General features: G+C 39.2%; 1 protein-coding gene across 1 annotated transcript in view; it reads right to left on the reverse strand.

Annotated features, from left to right (window-relative positions):
• Nucleotides 1–16,086, reverse strand: part of NPEPPS (aminopeptidase puromycin sensitive) — a 117,532-nt gene that overhangs the window by 26,886 nt on the left and 74,560 nt on the right. Inside the window, exons 4-8 of the mRNA XM_018064963.1 lie at nt 13,593–13,714; nt 3,233–3,340; nt 1,782–1,982; nt 1,230–1,326; nt 1,080–1,113 (exon numbers count right to left, since the gene is read on the reverse strand). Coding sequence (XP_017920452.1) covers nt 1,080–1,113; nt 1,230–1,326; nt 1,782–1,982; nt 3,233–3,340; nt 13,593–13,714 — 562 coding nt within the window. The remainder of the gene's footprint in view (nt 1–1,079; nt 1,114–1,229; nt 1,327–1,781; nt 1,983–3,232; nt 3,341–13,592; nt 13,715–16,086) is intronic.

Genomic DNA, 16,086 nt, shown 5'->3' on the forward strand with positions numbered 1-16,086 from the left:
TGGGGGAGGGAGATTCAAATAGTAAATAAGATGGTCAAGTTAGGCTTTAAAGATGTCAAGAAAACATTTCCTTGGAGTACACAGGATAGAAAAAGTTCTGGGAAGATTAAAGACTACTCCAATTGAATTTACACAAGAGAAGATCAAAGATGTGACGCAAGTTTAATTGTCAGTTTGTTTATAGGATAGCTGCCTGAAATTTTAGAAAAACTGTCTAAAGGATTAGGGATTACTGTGCTAGACAGAAAGAGAAGACAGTTCTTCCATTAAAAGCAGAGAAGTGGCAAGCTGGAGGAAGATGCATTCCACAGTCCCAAAAAGAACACTGAACAGACTGTCCAAAACTTAGCTCATCGAAGAAGGCAATTCAAAGTAGAAGGCCAAAACTTGTTTACAGACATTGCTTTTAAAATTATACAACCCACATGTTTGTACAGTGGTGACAGACACGTAAGAACTTGGCTGCTGCTGCTGCTGCAGTCGCTTCAGTTGTGTCCGACTCTGTGCGACCCCATAGACGGCAGCCCACCAGGCTCCCCCGTCCCTGGGATTCTCCAGGCAAGAACACTGGAGTGGGTTGCCATTTCCTTCTCCAATGCATGAAAGTGAAAAGTGAAAGTGAAGTTGCTCAGTCGTGTCCGACTCTTCGCAACCACATGGACTGCAGCCTACCAGGCTCCTCCGTCCATGGGATTTTCCAGGCCAGAGTACTGGAGTGGGGTGCCATCACCTTCTCCGAGAACTTGGCTAGAAGACATTAAATCGGGGGAAGTTCTTCAAGCTGGATATATAAGTATGTAACTACCAGGAGGAAGAGAAGGCACTGAAATGAGAAACTCAGCCAAAAATACATCTAGAAATACTACTAATGCCAGATGCTCACTTAAAAATCTTACACTCTCAGATAGTAGCACCAGAGAGTGTTCATCTGCATTCTTGAAATGTTCAAGGAAATGGGGGAAGGTAGGAAAATTTATGGCAGATCACAAAGCAGAAGCTACTGAACTGTAATTAGGAGTGAAGCACTCATGAAATCAGTGATTTAAAAGACAAGGCAGGGTAATACATCATTAACATACCTATAAGTAACAAGGCCCCAGTTCTCCATGGCACCTTCATAAAATAAAATATAAACATTTATTAATATTTATACATACTTCTTCTTGAAAAATCATAAAATTCAAAATAAAAGTTATTACAACTTATCAATAAAATGAAATTTACTTTACCAGCTGCAAAGTCTGCAATAGCAATGAGATCAATTTTAGGTAGAGGATAAGGAACATTGAAGTAGTCCTTATAAAAAGGCAGAGTTTTAGCAGCAACCTATAAAAGTATAAAGAAAAGAACCATCTGATAAATCCTATTGCCATTCCTACAGAAATCCACAAAGGAATCCAGTTGCAAGCCAAATATCTCAAGTTACAAGAAACCAACCCTGGGGGACCTCCACCTCCAGAGACTGCTTTAGCCCTAAGCTTTGTATATGTCAGCCAAACTTTAATCCATTTATAACTCAGTATGAAAAGTACAATTATGTATGTTCCCCCCTCCCCACTCTCTAGGTTAATAAATTCCATTCTAATATTCTCTTAATTATTATCTTTCAAAATGTTAACACCAAAGTTGCTAGTTCCAAGAGTCTATTAAAAGTAAAACCAAAGTAGCACAAGATATTTCAGATTAGATTATAAATAATTGTACTAATAATTGATCAGAAATGTAAATTCCCCAACCTGGAGTTATGGACTGTTGGAACAATCCTCTTCAAGTACATTTACCTCTAACGCAAATTTTCCTTGCTCTGCTTTGCCAACAGGGGTGTAAACACGGACACACACACCATCTTTTGACCTTGTTTCTACAAAGTCATATTCACCCACAACAAATGCCACCAGATATGTAGACATGACAGGTGTGCGAGCAAACTTCACTTCCACTACATTTTCATCATCAGGGTATGGTTTCCGATCAATTACATTCTTAAGGGAAAAAAAGGAAAATTTAACAGATTTACATTAAATACCTTAAAGCAAACACTACCCCCAAACTGTAGGCTTTGTAACCTTTCCTTCCCCCTTTCCAGCACTGCTTACTTCTCTATCCTAATTTACCCAGTACTATTATACTCTCAAGACTTTTCCTGCTAAGAAAGTGAACTGATAAAGCATACATACTAAGAAGTTGGAGCTCAAGTGTTAAAACTACCAAGGATTTGTAAGGTAAAAGAAGTAACTTTTCTTGAATACCTATTAACATAACAGGTATTGGGATATTTTAAGACCTTAATACTTTTAAGTGAACGAAGGATAGAAGACAAGAAATATTAATGAAAATAAAATGTAGTTGTGAAACTGGACATTTCAAAGGGCACAGATTTCTAGATTTAGAGCATATTCTGTATGAAGGTTGGCTCTAAGCAAATTTGTGACAGATCTCATTTACTTTCAGAGTTCCCTAATTTCCCTCTTTTTCCTATTCAGGCTCTCAGTTTCAAGTTCTTGCTATTTTTTCTTCCAAGTAAGACTTATTCAAGAACTGATCTGATAAATTCATTTGCATTAAACTGCAAATGAACATTTCAGTGTAATTTATTAGCTTCCTCTCTAAGAATATTTGAGAAAAGCATCTTTAAGAAGAGAACCTATGGAATTCTCTCCACTAATAAAGGAAGCAAAGCCAGTTATTTCAGGTCCAGTAGGTGTTTCCAAGTTCCCTAGACTCCTATTATAGTCTACCGGTTACTCTATGTCTTAAATAAGGCAGTCTTAGACAACACATTTCAAGTAGTAAATGCTTATTCTACTATGAATGACATTCAATGACATCAGTGAAGGGAGCACATCCAAGAACACAATCAGTTAAAACCTAAATACACTTCATTATGTGGCTATAACTTTTGGCATTTAGTAAGAGTATCAGATTTTTTTTCTCTCAGGTAATAGTTATTAAGTTCATTTCTTACTTAGATTTCCAAATTAAAGGAAGCAGGTAATCTTATTAACATAGCTTACAAGGAATTTCTTCCAGGGTGCGGGAAAACTCCCCAAATGAGGCAATTAAAAAAAGAGAGGGCTTACAAGAAACTAAGAACACTAACATTTGTGCTCCCATTATGTGTCAAGTACTGTGCTGGGTGACTAGGTAGTTCCATGCTATCCCATGTAATCAGCAAACAAAATATGCTAAATGCTTATTCAAAATATAAGAATGCTCATTAACACATACATACCATGTTTGATAAAGCTACTCTGTCTTTAGGAACAACCAATGAAATATCAAAAGTTGCTTTGATGGCAGGTTCATCCCAGCAAGGAAAAGCTCTCCGAGCATCAGTAGCCTTAAAAAGAGAATATGAAATATGAACTATCACTGAATGAACCTACCGGACTATTTCATGTAACAACCATTCTTTCTATCATTCATTCATTCACTTTTTCAAATATTTATTTTCCACTTAATGCTAGGCAGTAAGCTAGGCACTGATTACAAAGAAAATACAAGGTAGCACTTTCATATACAACACATAAAACTGTCAGCATTTGACCCACTTATTTAAAGAGATCTCATTCTTTCTGTAAACATACAAGAGAGTAATAAACTTTAAAGCAAAATAAGATTTAGTGGTGCAGCAGAATATCAGTTATAAAAGAAAGAATCTTTAGTAAAACAGAAATAGAACTGCTGACAAGACTCTGTATCTTAAAAAGAACAAACAAAATACGCAGAGGTAGAGAAGGCATACTGTTGTTGTTGAGCCCCTCAGTCACGTCCGACTCTCTGCGACCCAATGGACTGCAGCACACTAGGCTTCCCTGTCCTTCACTATCTCCCAGAGTTTGCTCAAACTCATGTCCATTGAGTCGATAATGCCATCTAATCATTTCATCCTCTGTTGCCCCCTTCTCCTCCTGCCCTCAATCTTTCCCAGCATCAGGGTCTTTTCTAGTGAGCTGGCTCTTCCCATCAGGTGGCCAAAGTATTAGAGCTTCAGTATCAGTTCTTCCAGTGAATATTCAGGGTTGATTTCCTTTAGGATTGACTGATTTGATCTCCTTGCTGGCCAAGGACTCTCAAAAGAGTCTTCTCTAGCACCACAGCTCATAAGCAACAATTCTTCGGTGCTCAGCCTTCTTCATGGTCCAACTCTATACGGACCTTTGTTGGCAAAGTGATGTCTCTGCTTTTTTAATACACTGTCTAGGTCTGTCATAGCTTTTTTTTCCAAGGAGCAAGCATCTTTTAATTTCATGGCTTCAGTCACTGTCTGCAGTGATTTTGGAGCCCAAGAAAATAAAGTCTTGTCACTGTTTCCCCATCTATTTGCCATGAAGTGATGGGATCGGATGCCATGATCTTAGTGTTTTGAATGTTCAGTTGTAAGCCAGTTTTCTCACTCTCCTCTTTCACCTTCATCAAGAGGCTCTTAAGTTCCTTTTCAATTTCTGCCATTAGGGTGGTGTCATCTCCATACCTGAGGTTATTGATATTTCTCCCGGCAATCTTGATTTCAGCTTGTGCTTCATCTAGCCCGGCATTTTGCATGCTGTACTCTGTGTATAAGTTAAATAAGCAGGGTGACAATATACAGCCTTGACGTACTCTTTTCCCAATTTTGAACCAGTCTGTTGTTTCATGTCCGGTTCTAACTGTTGCTTCTTAATTTTTGTTTCTTTTTTTGGGGGGGTGCCGGAACAGCATGTGGAATCTTAGTTCCCCATCAGGGATCAAACTCATGTCCCCAGCAGTAGAAGTGTGGAATCTTAACCACTGGCCTGCCAGGGAAACATATACTTCTGAAAAAGGATTTCTTGGGGCTTCCTTGGTGGCTCAGTGGTAAAGAATTCGCCTGCCAATGCAGGAGACAAGGGTTTGATCCCTGATCTGAGAATATCCCATGTGCCATGGAGCAACAAGCCCCCTGTGCCACAGCTACGGAGCCTGTGCTCCAGAGCGCAGGAGCTGTGACTACTGAGCCCGTGTGCCTTAGAGCCTGTGCTCTGCAACAGGAGAGCCACAGCAATACCTGCGCACCACACCTAGAGAGTAGCCCAGGCTGACCACAACTAGAGAAAAGCCTGCACAGCAACGAAGACCCAGCACAGCCAATAAATAAATATTTTTTAGAAAAGGATTTCTCGAAGGAAACTTGTAACATGTCTGACTGCACTGTCAAAGAAATTAAATAAATTATGAATTCTACTAAACAGTAAATAAGATGTTTGAAAAAGTTAAGTAGACTGTAAGGAAAAAATACACAGAAAAATTCAAATTAGGAGCAGCACTAAATAAATGAGTTTATACTAGAGGAAATTAAATGAGTGACATGGATAGTAAGACCTAAGTTTATTGATCTGTCTGGCTGCATTGGGCCTTAGTTGCTGCACACAGGATCTTTTGGGGTGGTAGGTGGGCTTCTCTCTAGTTGTATCTAGCTGTGGGTGACCCACAAACTGGAGAACCAAAGAAGTTCTTGCACTATGGTGAAGGTTCTGAACCCCAAGTAAGGCTTCCCAGCCTGGGTATTGGACAAAGGGACTGGGAATCCCCAGGAAATCTGGCCTTGAAGGTCAGCGAGATTTGATTACAGGACTTCCACAGGACTAGGGGAAACAGAGACTCCAGTCTTGGAGGGCACAAACAAAATCTTGCACACACCAAGACCCAGAGGAAAGGAGCAGTGACCCCACAGGAGACTGAACCACAGCTACCTGCTAGTGTTGGAAGGTCTCCTGTGGAGGTATGGGTTGACAGGGGCTCACCACAGGGACAGGGGCACTGGCAGCATCAGGCCAGGAAGGCCCCTCCCTCGGCATAGTAAACCCTCTTGGAATTTGCCATTAACCCTACCATAGGGCAAACAACTACCAGGGAGGGAGTGCTACCACACCCATCGGCAGATAATTGGATTAAAGCTTTACTGAGCAAGGCCCTGCCCACCAGAGCAAGACCCAGTTTTTCTCACTGCCAGTCCCTCCCATCAGGAAGCTTACACAAGCCTCTTAGCCTCCTCCATCAGAGGGCAGATGGAAGAAGCAAAAAGCACAGTCCCACAGCAGCTAAGACAAAAACCATAACCAAACAGAAAGTTAATCTCGATGAAAAAGCAGAAAGTTGTATCACAGATGAAAGGACAGGATAAAACCCCAGAAAAACAACTAAATGAAGTGGAGATAGGCAACCTTCCAGAAAAAGAACTCAAAAAAATGATAATGAAGATGATCCAGGATCTCGTGAAAACAATGAAGATGCAAGAAATGTTTACCAAAGACCTACAAGAACAAAAAGCAGATGAATGATATACTAGAAGGAATCAGAGCAGAATAACTGAGGCAAAAGAAGAGATAAATGACCTGGAGGGACAGAATGGTGGAAACCACTGCTGTATAACAGAATATAGAAAAAAGGATGAAAAGAAATGAAGACAGCCTAAGAGACCTCTGGGACAACACTGAATGCACCAACATTCACATTATAGGAGTCCCAGAAGGAGGAGGGAGAGAAAAAGGACCTGAGAAAATATCTGAAGTAATAGCTGAAAATTTCCCTAACATGGGAAAGGAAACAGTTAACCAAGTCCAGGCAGCACAGAGAGTCCCAGGAAGGAAAAACCCAAGGAGGAACACACTGAGACAGATAGTAATCAAACTGACAAAAATTCAAGACAAAGAGAAAATATTAAAAGCAACAAGAGAAAAATAACAAATAACATATAAGGGAACTCCCATCAGGCTATCAGCTGGTTTCTCAATAGAAACTCCACAAGACAGAAGCAAACAGCATGATATATTTAAAGTGATGAAAGGGAAGAACCTACAACCAAGAATACCCAGAAAGACTCTCCTTCAGAGTTGATGGAGAAATCAAAAGCTTTCCAGACAAACAAAAGTTATGAGAATTCAGCACCACCAAGCCAGGTTTACAACAAATGCTAAAGGAACTTTAAGAAGGAAACACAAGAGAAGGATAAGACCTTCAAAAAATAAACCCAAAACAATTAAGAAAAGTAAGATCATACATACTGATAATTACCTTAAATGTAAATGGATTAAATGCACCAACCGAAAGACATACACTGGCTAGGCAGATGAAAACATGTGCATGTATGTACTTCCACTTACATCACTGTGCTTGGCCCCCCCAAACTGTATGGAACTATTTTATATTGTTAAGTTAATCATGTTCCCAATATGGCTTTTTTTTTTTAAATTTTTACTTTATTTTACTTTACAATACTGTATTGGTTTTGCCATACATTGAAATGAATCCATCACGGGTGTACATGCCTTCCCAAACATGAACCCCCCCTCCCACCTCCCTCCCCATAACATCTCTCTGGGTCATCCCAGTGCACCAGCCCCAAGCATCCTGTATCCTGCATCGGACATAGACTGGCGATTCGTTTCTTACATGATAGTATACATGTTTCAATGCCATTCTCCCAAATCATCCCACCCTCTCCCTCTCCCTCTGAGTCCAAAAGTCCACTCTACACATCTGTGTCTCTTTTGCTGTCTTGCATACAGGGTCATCATTGCCATCTTTCTAAATTCCATATATATGTGTTGGTATACTGTATTGGTGTTTTTCTTTCTGGCTTACTTAACTCTGTATAATCAGCTCCAGTTTCATCCACCTCATTAGAACTGATTCAAATGTATTCTTTTTAATGGCTGAGTAATACTCCATTGTGTATATGTACCACAGCTTTCTTATCCATTCATCTGCTGATGGACATCTAGGTTGTTTCCATGTCCTGGCTATTATAAACAGTGCTGCGATGAACATTGAGGTACATGTGTCTCTTTCATTTCTGGTTTCCTCAGTGTGTATGCCCAGCAGTGGGATTGCTGGGTCATAAGGCAGTTCTATTTGCAATTTTTTAAGGAATCTCCACACTGTTCTCCATAGTGGCTGTACTAGTTTGCATTCCCACCAACAGTGTAGGAGGGTTCCCTTTTCTCCACACCCTCTCCAGCATTTATTGCTTGCACACTTTTGGATCGCAGACATTCTGACTGGTGTGAAGTGGTACCTCATTGTGGTTTTGATTTGCATTTCTCTAACAATGAGTGATGTTGAGCATCTTTTCATGTGTTTGTTAGCCTTCCGTATGTCTTCTTTGGAGAAATGTCTATTTAGTTCTTTGGCCCATTTTTTGATTGGGTCGTTTATTTTTCTGGAATTGAGCTGCGTAAGTTGCTTGTATATTTTTGAGATTAGTTGTTTGTCAGTTGCTTCATTTGCTATTATTTTCTCCCATTCAGAAGGCTGTCTTTTCACCTTGCTTATAGTTTCCTTTGTTGTGCAGAAGCTTTTAATTTTAATTAGATCCCATTTGTTTATTTTTGCTTTTATTTCCAAAATTCTGAGGGGTGGATCATAGAAGATCCTGCTGTGCTTTACGTCGGAGAGTGTTTTGCCTATGTTCTCCTCTAGGAGTTTTGTAGTTTCTGGTCTTACATTTAGATCTTTAATCTATTTTGAGCTTATTTTTGTGTGTGGTGTTAGAAAGTGATCTAGTTTCATTCTTTTACAAGTGGTTGACCAGTTTTCCCAGTACCACTTATGGCTTAAAATTATAATTATCTATTTTTTGTCTGGCTATTGGTTGGGAAAACTGATAAACACCTTTTACTATGGTGATTATGTAACTATTACTCACTTTATACCACTGTATCATGATTGGTCAACAGAAAATTAATAGTACTCTATATCACCAAACAAAACTATAATTTTACAGAAAAACCTGTAATCACTTTTTAAAATCCAGATGCTTATCAGAATTATCTTGAAATTTTTTGAAAAATACAAATGCCCAGGTATTGCATTTTTTCCTCCAGAGCTCCAGGTATGCTTCTAATGAGCAGTCATGTTTAAAAACAACTGGACTATATGATGATCTTTTATCTAGTTTACTTTTTCTATTTCACATTCAGTCCTCCCATTTCATTTAGTTTATGTTTTCCAATTTCTCCATCTTTTTCTTTTTTTTAAATGTTCTTTCTCAAGCCTTTATCAAGCATAGTAAAAAAGCTTATGTGTACACATACATAAATAATATATGATATATAGATTTTAGAAAACTTATGAATTTTTGCCTACCTAAAAATTTATGATATTTTGATTCCATTTGTTTGACTTAGTATGAACAGATTGCTACATTTCTAATTAGGAAGATGAAATAAGCAACAAAGGTTTACTGTATAGTACAAGGAATTATAGTCAATATCTTATAATAAACTATAATGGAAAATAATTTCAAAAATAATATATGCATAACTGAATCACCTTGCTGTGCACCTGAAACACTGTAAGTCAATTATACTTCAATAGTATATATATTAAGCAAAAAACAAACAAAGGACAGGTGATAAAAGCAATCAAAGGTACATTTAGGGGATAGACACTAGAGCTAAATCTATTATTAAATGTTCCTGAAGAAGAGATCAGAGCAGAAACATAATGAAGATGCCAACAGAAGAAAATACTGCTATACTGACGAAAGATCTGAATCTGAATGTGAGTAGTGTTCTGCTGCTGCTGCTGCTGCTAAGTCACTTCAGTTGTGTCCGACTCTGTGCGACCCCACAGATGGCAGCCCACCAGGCTCCGCTGTCACTGGGACTCTCCAGGGAAGAACACTGGAGTGGGTTGCCATTTCCTTCTCCAAGGCATGAAAGAGAAAAGTGAAAGTGAAGTTGCTCAGTCATGTCAGACTCTTAGCCACCCCATGGACTGCAGCCCACCAGGCTCCTCTGCCCATGGGATTTGCCAGGTAAGAGTACTGGAGTGGGGTGCCATTGCCTTCTCCCGAGTAGGGTTCACCAATTATTAAAAGTTAATGAACAGTGAACACCTGGTAAAAATTTTTAGGTACAAAGAAATAATTTAAAAAGCAATCACAAAGAAAATACAGCAAAATTTTAAATTGTGTTACTCTACAAAGGGAGAAGACCCATTTTAGTCTGACTCCTCCTATTTGACAAAATGAGATGTAAAAGAGTTTCGAACAACATATTTTTAAATATTTATTTTTATTTATTTATTAGGCTGTGCCAAAAGACAGAAAACTTATCATTAGCAGACCTGCCTTATAAGAAGTACTGAAAGAAGTCCTGTAAGCTCAAGTGAAATACAGTAAATGTAACTCCAATCCATACAAAGAAATGGAGAACACCATGAAGGGGAACACATAGGAATTATAAAGACAGCATAAATATTTTTATTTGGGTTTTGTCTGTTTTTCATTTTTGGCTGTACCACACAGCTCACAGGATTTTAGGTCCCCAACAAGGGATTGAACCCTGACCCGCTCCCTGTAGTAGAAAGTCCTAACCACTAGCCTACCAGGGAATTCCCATAAACATTTTTATTTGTAATTCTTTTCTGTTTTGTCTTTAACTCTGTCTTTAAAAGGCAACTGTATAAGGTAATAATTAGAAAATGACTGACAGGCTTAGATGTATTAATACTATATAAAGATCAAATTTTTATGACAATAATAACATGAAGGAGTCAGGAGCTACAATGAAGCAAAGTTTTTTTACATTAAAAAAATTTTCATATTAACCTGAACTATATTGGGTTTCTTTCAGTTCAGTTCAGTTCAGTCGCTCAGTCATGTCCGACTCTTTGCGTCCCCATAAATCGCAGCACGCCAGGCCTCCCTGTTCATCACCATCTCCTGGAGTTCACCCAGACTCACGTCCATCGAGTCCGTGATGCCATCCAGCCATCTCATCCTCTGTCGTCCCCTTCTCCTCCTGCCCCAATCCCCCCCCAGCATCAGAGTCTTTTCCAATGAGTCAACTCTTCGCATGAGGCGGCCAAAGTACTGGAGTTTCAGCTTTAGCATCATTCCTTCCAAAGAAATCCCAGGGCTGATCTCCTTCAGAATGGACTGGTTGGATCTCCTAGCAGTGCAAGGGACTCTCAAGAGTCTTCTCCAACACCACAGTTCAAAAGCATCAATTCTTCAGCGCTCAGCCTTCTTCACAGTCCAACTCTCACATCCATACATGACTACTGGAAAAACCATAGCCTTGACTAGACGGACCTTAGTCGGCAAAGTAATGTCTCTGCTTTTGAATATGCTATCTAGGTTGGTCATAACTTTTCTTCCAAGGAATAAACGTCTTTTAATTTCATGGCTGCAGTCACCATCTGCAGTGATTTTGGAGCCCCCAAAAATAAAGTCTGACACTGTTTCCACTGTTTCCCCATCTACTTCCCATGAAGTGATGGGACCAGATGCCATGATCTTCGTTTTCTGAATGTTTAGCTTTAAGCCAACTTTTTCGCTCTCCTCTTTCACTTTCATCAAGAAGCTTTTTAGCTCCTCTTCACTTTCTGCCGTAAGGGTGGTGTCATCTGCATATCTGAGGTGATTGATATTTCTCCTGGCAATCTTGATTCCAGCTTGTGTTTCTTCCAGTCCAGCGTTTCTGGGTTTCTTTAATACTTATTTATTTGGCAGTGCCAGGTCTTAGTTGCAGCATGCGAGATCTTCAGTTGCAGCACAACGAATCTAGTTCCCTAGCCAAGAATCAAACCGATAGGCCCCACACATCAGGAGCTCAGAGTCGTAGCCACTGGACCACCAGGGTGGTCCCTAGACCAACATTTATGTACCTCTGAAAGAGAAAAACTGTAAGCCAATTGAATCACTCTTATTGAAGAAGTTGGGCTTGTCAAGGGAAAACTCACTCCAAAGAAACTATAGGGTGTCTCAGTTAAAAGGTAAGAAACTACTCTGTGATGAGAATTCTAAGTTGAGTGCTGTCAGAAAGTGGAGGCAATTTTATCAGCGAGTATTATCTTTTCTGTGAATATAAAGAGGGCAAACTAGAGCAAGCCTAAGACTGCATTTGGTAAAAAAAAAAGTAGCAGTCACTCATTTTAACCAAGAAAGAGAGTTGTTTGTCTTCTGTAATGAACAAAATGACCTTGTTTTTGTCTGTGCTTGGAGGAAATTACGAAGGGGCCTTGTTTTGTCTCACCTTATCATGGTGTCAAAGTAGTAACCTTGCTGAGGTTGGCACTCTGTTTACATCCAACAGGAAAACAACATGTATTAGCTTCAGTGCTAGAACAACTTATGTCAGGGGCTGCTCTTTTTTTCTTCCCCCTCCCCCAACAAATCTTTTATATGTTCAGTAAAACTGGTTGTATATAAAGGCAAATGAAAGATTTCCTGATATCCCAATACTTATGAAGTATACCACCTACATACTCTCCCTTTAAAAATCATTTGGAGACACACTCCAACAAATCATTCCAAGATGAAGAAATGCTCAAAAGGGTTAGAGATAAGCACTGGAATCATACTCTCACATACACACATACACACAGGTAACAAAATTATATTTACATATATACATATGTATATAAAATCCACATATATCTGTGTATAGCTATATACGCATACATACTGGTAAAAAAACTTCAACACCTGGACTGCTTTTATACTTTGTATCTGTGGCTTTTCCTACTAAATTAATACTGATACTGTTACAAAAATATCATTCCCCAGCCCACATCCCTAATTCTCTCCCCTGTATAATAAAGATAACCGAATACAGAATAAAAATTTCAAAATCATTAATACAATTACGGTTACAGGCATCTAGCCTCAAATAATCAGGCGAATAAGAGAACAGACCTTCGTGAGAATGTCTCACTGAAGATCGTGATTTTTTTTTGGCTGCCCTGGGTCTTTGTTGTGGCACGTGGGCTCTTCATTGCTGATGTGGGCTTTCTCTACTTGTGGCCATCGGGGGCTACTCTCTGGTTATGGTGTGCAAGCTGCTCACCGCCATGGCTTCTGTTACTGCAGAGCATGGGCTCCAGGGTGCTAGCTCAGCAGTTGTGGTGCACGGACTTTGTTGCCCTGCAGCATGCGGAATCTTAGCACCTGGACCAGGGACCAAGCCCATGTCCCCTGCATTGGCAGGAGATCCTTTCTTTCTGTTTTTAAAAAAATAATTTTATTTCATTATTTATTTTTGGTTGTGCTTTGTTTTTGTTGCTGCAAGGACTTTTCTCAAGTTGTGGCTACTCTTTGATGTGACGTGAAGGCTCTAGGGTGCCCAGGCTTCAGCAGCTGTGGCAGGCAGGCTCAGCAGTTGTGGCTCCTGGGTTCTAGAGCACAGGCTCAATAGTTGTGGTGCATGGGTTCAGCTGTTCCACAGCATGTGGAATCTTCCCAGATCAGGAATAGAACCCATGTCTTCTCCACCAGCAGATGGATTCTTTACTACTGAGTCACCAGGGAAGCCTCTGGCAGGCAGATTCTCAATCACAGGTCCACGAGAGAAGTCCCAAGATCATAATATTTTAAAGAATGCATGCGTGCTAAGTCGCATCAGTCATGTCCAACTCCTTGCAACCCCACTGCCCGTAGCCCACCAGGCTCCTCTGTCCATGGGGTTCTCCAGACAAGAATATTGCAGCAGGTGGCCATTTCCTTCTCCAGGGGATCTTTTCAACCCAGGGACTGAACCAGCATCTCTTAGCGTCTCCTGCATTGGCAGGCGGACCCTTTACCACTAGCGCCACCTGGGAAGCTCGTATTTTAAAGAATACCATACCTCAAACTGTGTGACAGCAGCATAGCGCACCTCTCCAGAAGGGGTAGTGTATTTACTTCTGTAGAAACCTTTCATTTTATCATTCAGTTCGCCAACAAAATCTATCTTTAAGGTTCCTGTACCTGTGATTGAAGATAAATGAAAATACTTTCATGGAGATATTAAGTACAAGTTATCAGAAGTATGTCATTAAGCATTAATTCATAGCTATTGACAATGTTCAAATCATTCCTTCGTTTCTCAAACACTCCTCTTGGCAATGTATAGAATACAGTATTTACTAAAATAAATGGCAAACTAATCCTAAAGGAAACCTTAAAGTCATGTTTAGAGTGACTGCTAAGAACGTTCTTTAATTTTACTAGTGAGTTTCAAATCACCAATACACGAAAAGCAGGAAAAGAAATAAATATATTCGATGTATGACTGGCTATTATGCACTGGTGCTTTAAAAATATTTAGTTGGGCAGACATTGTCTCCATTTTGTGAGATGAAGAAACTAACCCTAAAGTTAAATAACTTGCCCAAGGTCACACAATTAGTAAGTAGTAAGAATAAGATTAAAAACTTAGGTCTGTTTAATCCAAAATTCATGCTCTCTGCCAATTATACCACACAGATTGATCCTTTCCTGAAATCTAAGAATATTAAAGAAATAAATTTTAACCAATAATTATTAAATGCAAATAAAAATACAACCTGAATACATATTCTATTGCTATATAAGAGCAAAATCAATTTAGATAAAATAGGTTTTTTAATTGAAGTACAGTTGATTTACAATGTTGTGCCAATCTCTGCTGTACAGTACAGTGACTCAGTTATACACATAAAGACATTCTTTTTTTTATGCAAAATGAGAGTTTTTACAAACATATATACAGCTGACCCTTGAATAATACAGGGGTTAATCCACCTATAATTTATAGGTGCTTAGTTGCTAAGTCGTGTCTGACTATTTGTGATCCCATGGATTGTAGCCCACCAGGCTCCTCCATTCATGGGATTTCCCAGGCAAGAATACTGGAGTAGGTTGCCATTTCCTTCTCCAGGGGAACTTCCCAACCCAGGGATCGAACCCTGGGTCTCCTGCCTTGGCAGGCAGATTCTTTACCACTGAACCACCTGAGTAACCCAAAAAACCATGAAACGATTCACAAATTTGCATGTCTTCCTTGCGCAGGGCCATGATAATCTTCTCTGTATTGTTCCAATTTTAGTATATGCACAGCCTATAGTGAAGTTGCTCGGTCATGTCTGACTCTTTGTGACCCATGGACTGCAGCCTACCAGGCTCCTCTGTCCATGGGATTTTCCAGGCAATAGTCCTGGAGTGGATTGCCATTTCCTTCTCCAGGGGATCTTCCCAACCCAGGGATTGAACCTGGGTCTCCTGCATTGTAGACAGACGCTTTACCATCTGGGCCACCAGGGAAGTCCCATGCACAGCCTCAGCAAGCACAATAAAAGCAACTAACGCCTCCAGAGGCACCACTGGGATAGGGGCCTTCCATATCTGCAGTTTCTCCACATCTCCAAATTCAACCAACCTTGGACTGTGAGGTACTCTATTTACTACTGAAAACCATCTCAGTATAAGTGGACCCATGCAGTTCAAACCTGTGTTGTTTAACCATCAACTATACTTTCTTTCATAACAGAAAAAACCTTATCACTATTATCTAGTGTCATCTACTAAATTCAGATGCATGACAAAACAATAATTCCATTCTACATTTTATAAATCCAGTCACAAAAAACCCCAAAAATGTTGACTTTGTAACTGATCCCTTCAAAGTGCCTATTTATAAAAGAATCTATAGCGTGGGAATCTAATAAATCAGAAATATAATATGACCATAAAGTAATTAGCCACTTATATCAAAACTTTTATATCCTAATGCTTCAAACTGACATTTTGGAAAGCTTGCAGAGCAATGACACTGACATTGTTCAAAATGTTCTTGACTTTCTGACATATCCTTTTGGATGTTCACAAAGTCAAATCTTCACCTTCCAAAACTGAATTTGCTTTTTGGAAAGGTCCAAGTCATAAAAAGTTGAAGTCTGCAGATTATGTGAATAAAAAATTGCAATCTATTTCTAGACAAAACACTAATTGTGCCTATGAAGTAATTAAGCTAATTTCCTTATATGCCTCAAACTGGTTTGGAAAGTAATTTCAAGTAAAAATTTCAGACGTTTGCAGCAAAGTCACAACTAAACAAAGTACCACATTCTGAATCATGCTAGGAAAATAAAACCAAACAACTCAGTTGAAGGTCCACTGAACAGACATTTGTGATAGTATTTTTTTTTTTAATCGGACATTCTGGCTGAAGGGATCAATAAATACTTATTTTTTTAAGAGAATGATAGATTACTGGGACAGTAAATGTAAAAACAGTACAAGAATCTGAAACAATTCTGACTGATACTAAAGAATTTAGCTATAAATAATATAACATTTCTCTATTTTCATTAGGAATTCAT

Source organism: Capra hircus, chromosome 19 (assembly GCF_001704415.2).
Source record: "Capra hircus breed San Clemente chromosome 19, ASM170441v1, whole genome shotgun sequence".
Classification (NCBI taxonomy): domain Eukaryota; kingdom Metazoa; phylum Chordata; class Mammalia; order Artiodactyla; family Bovidae; genus Capra; species Capra hircus.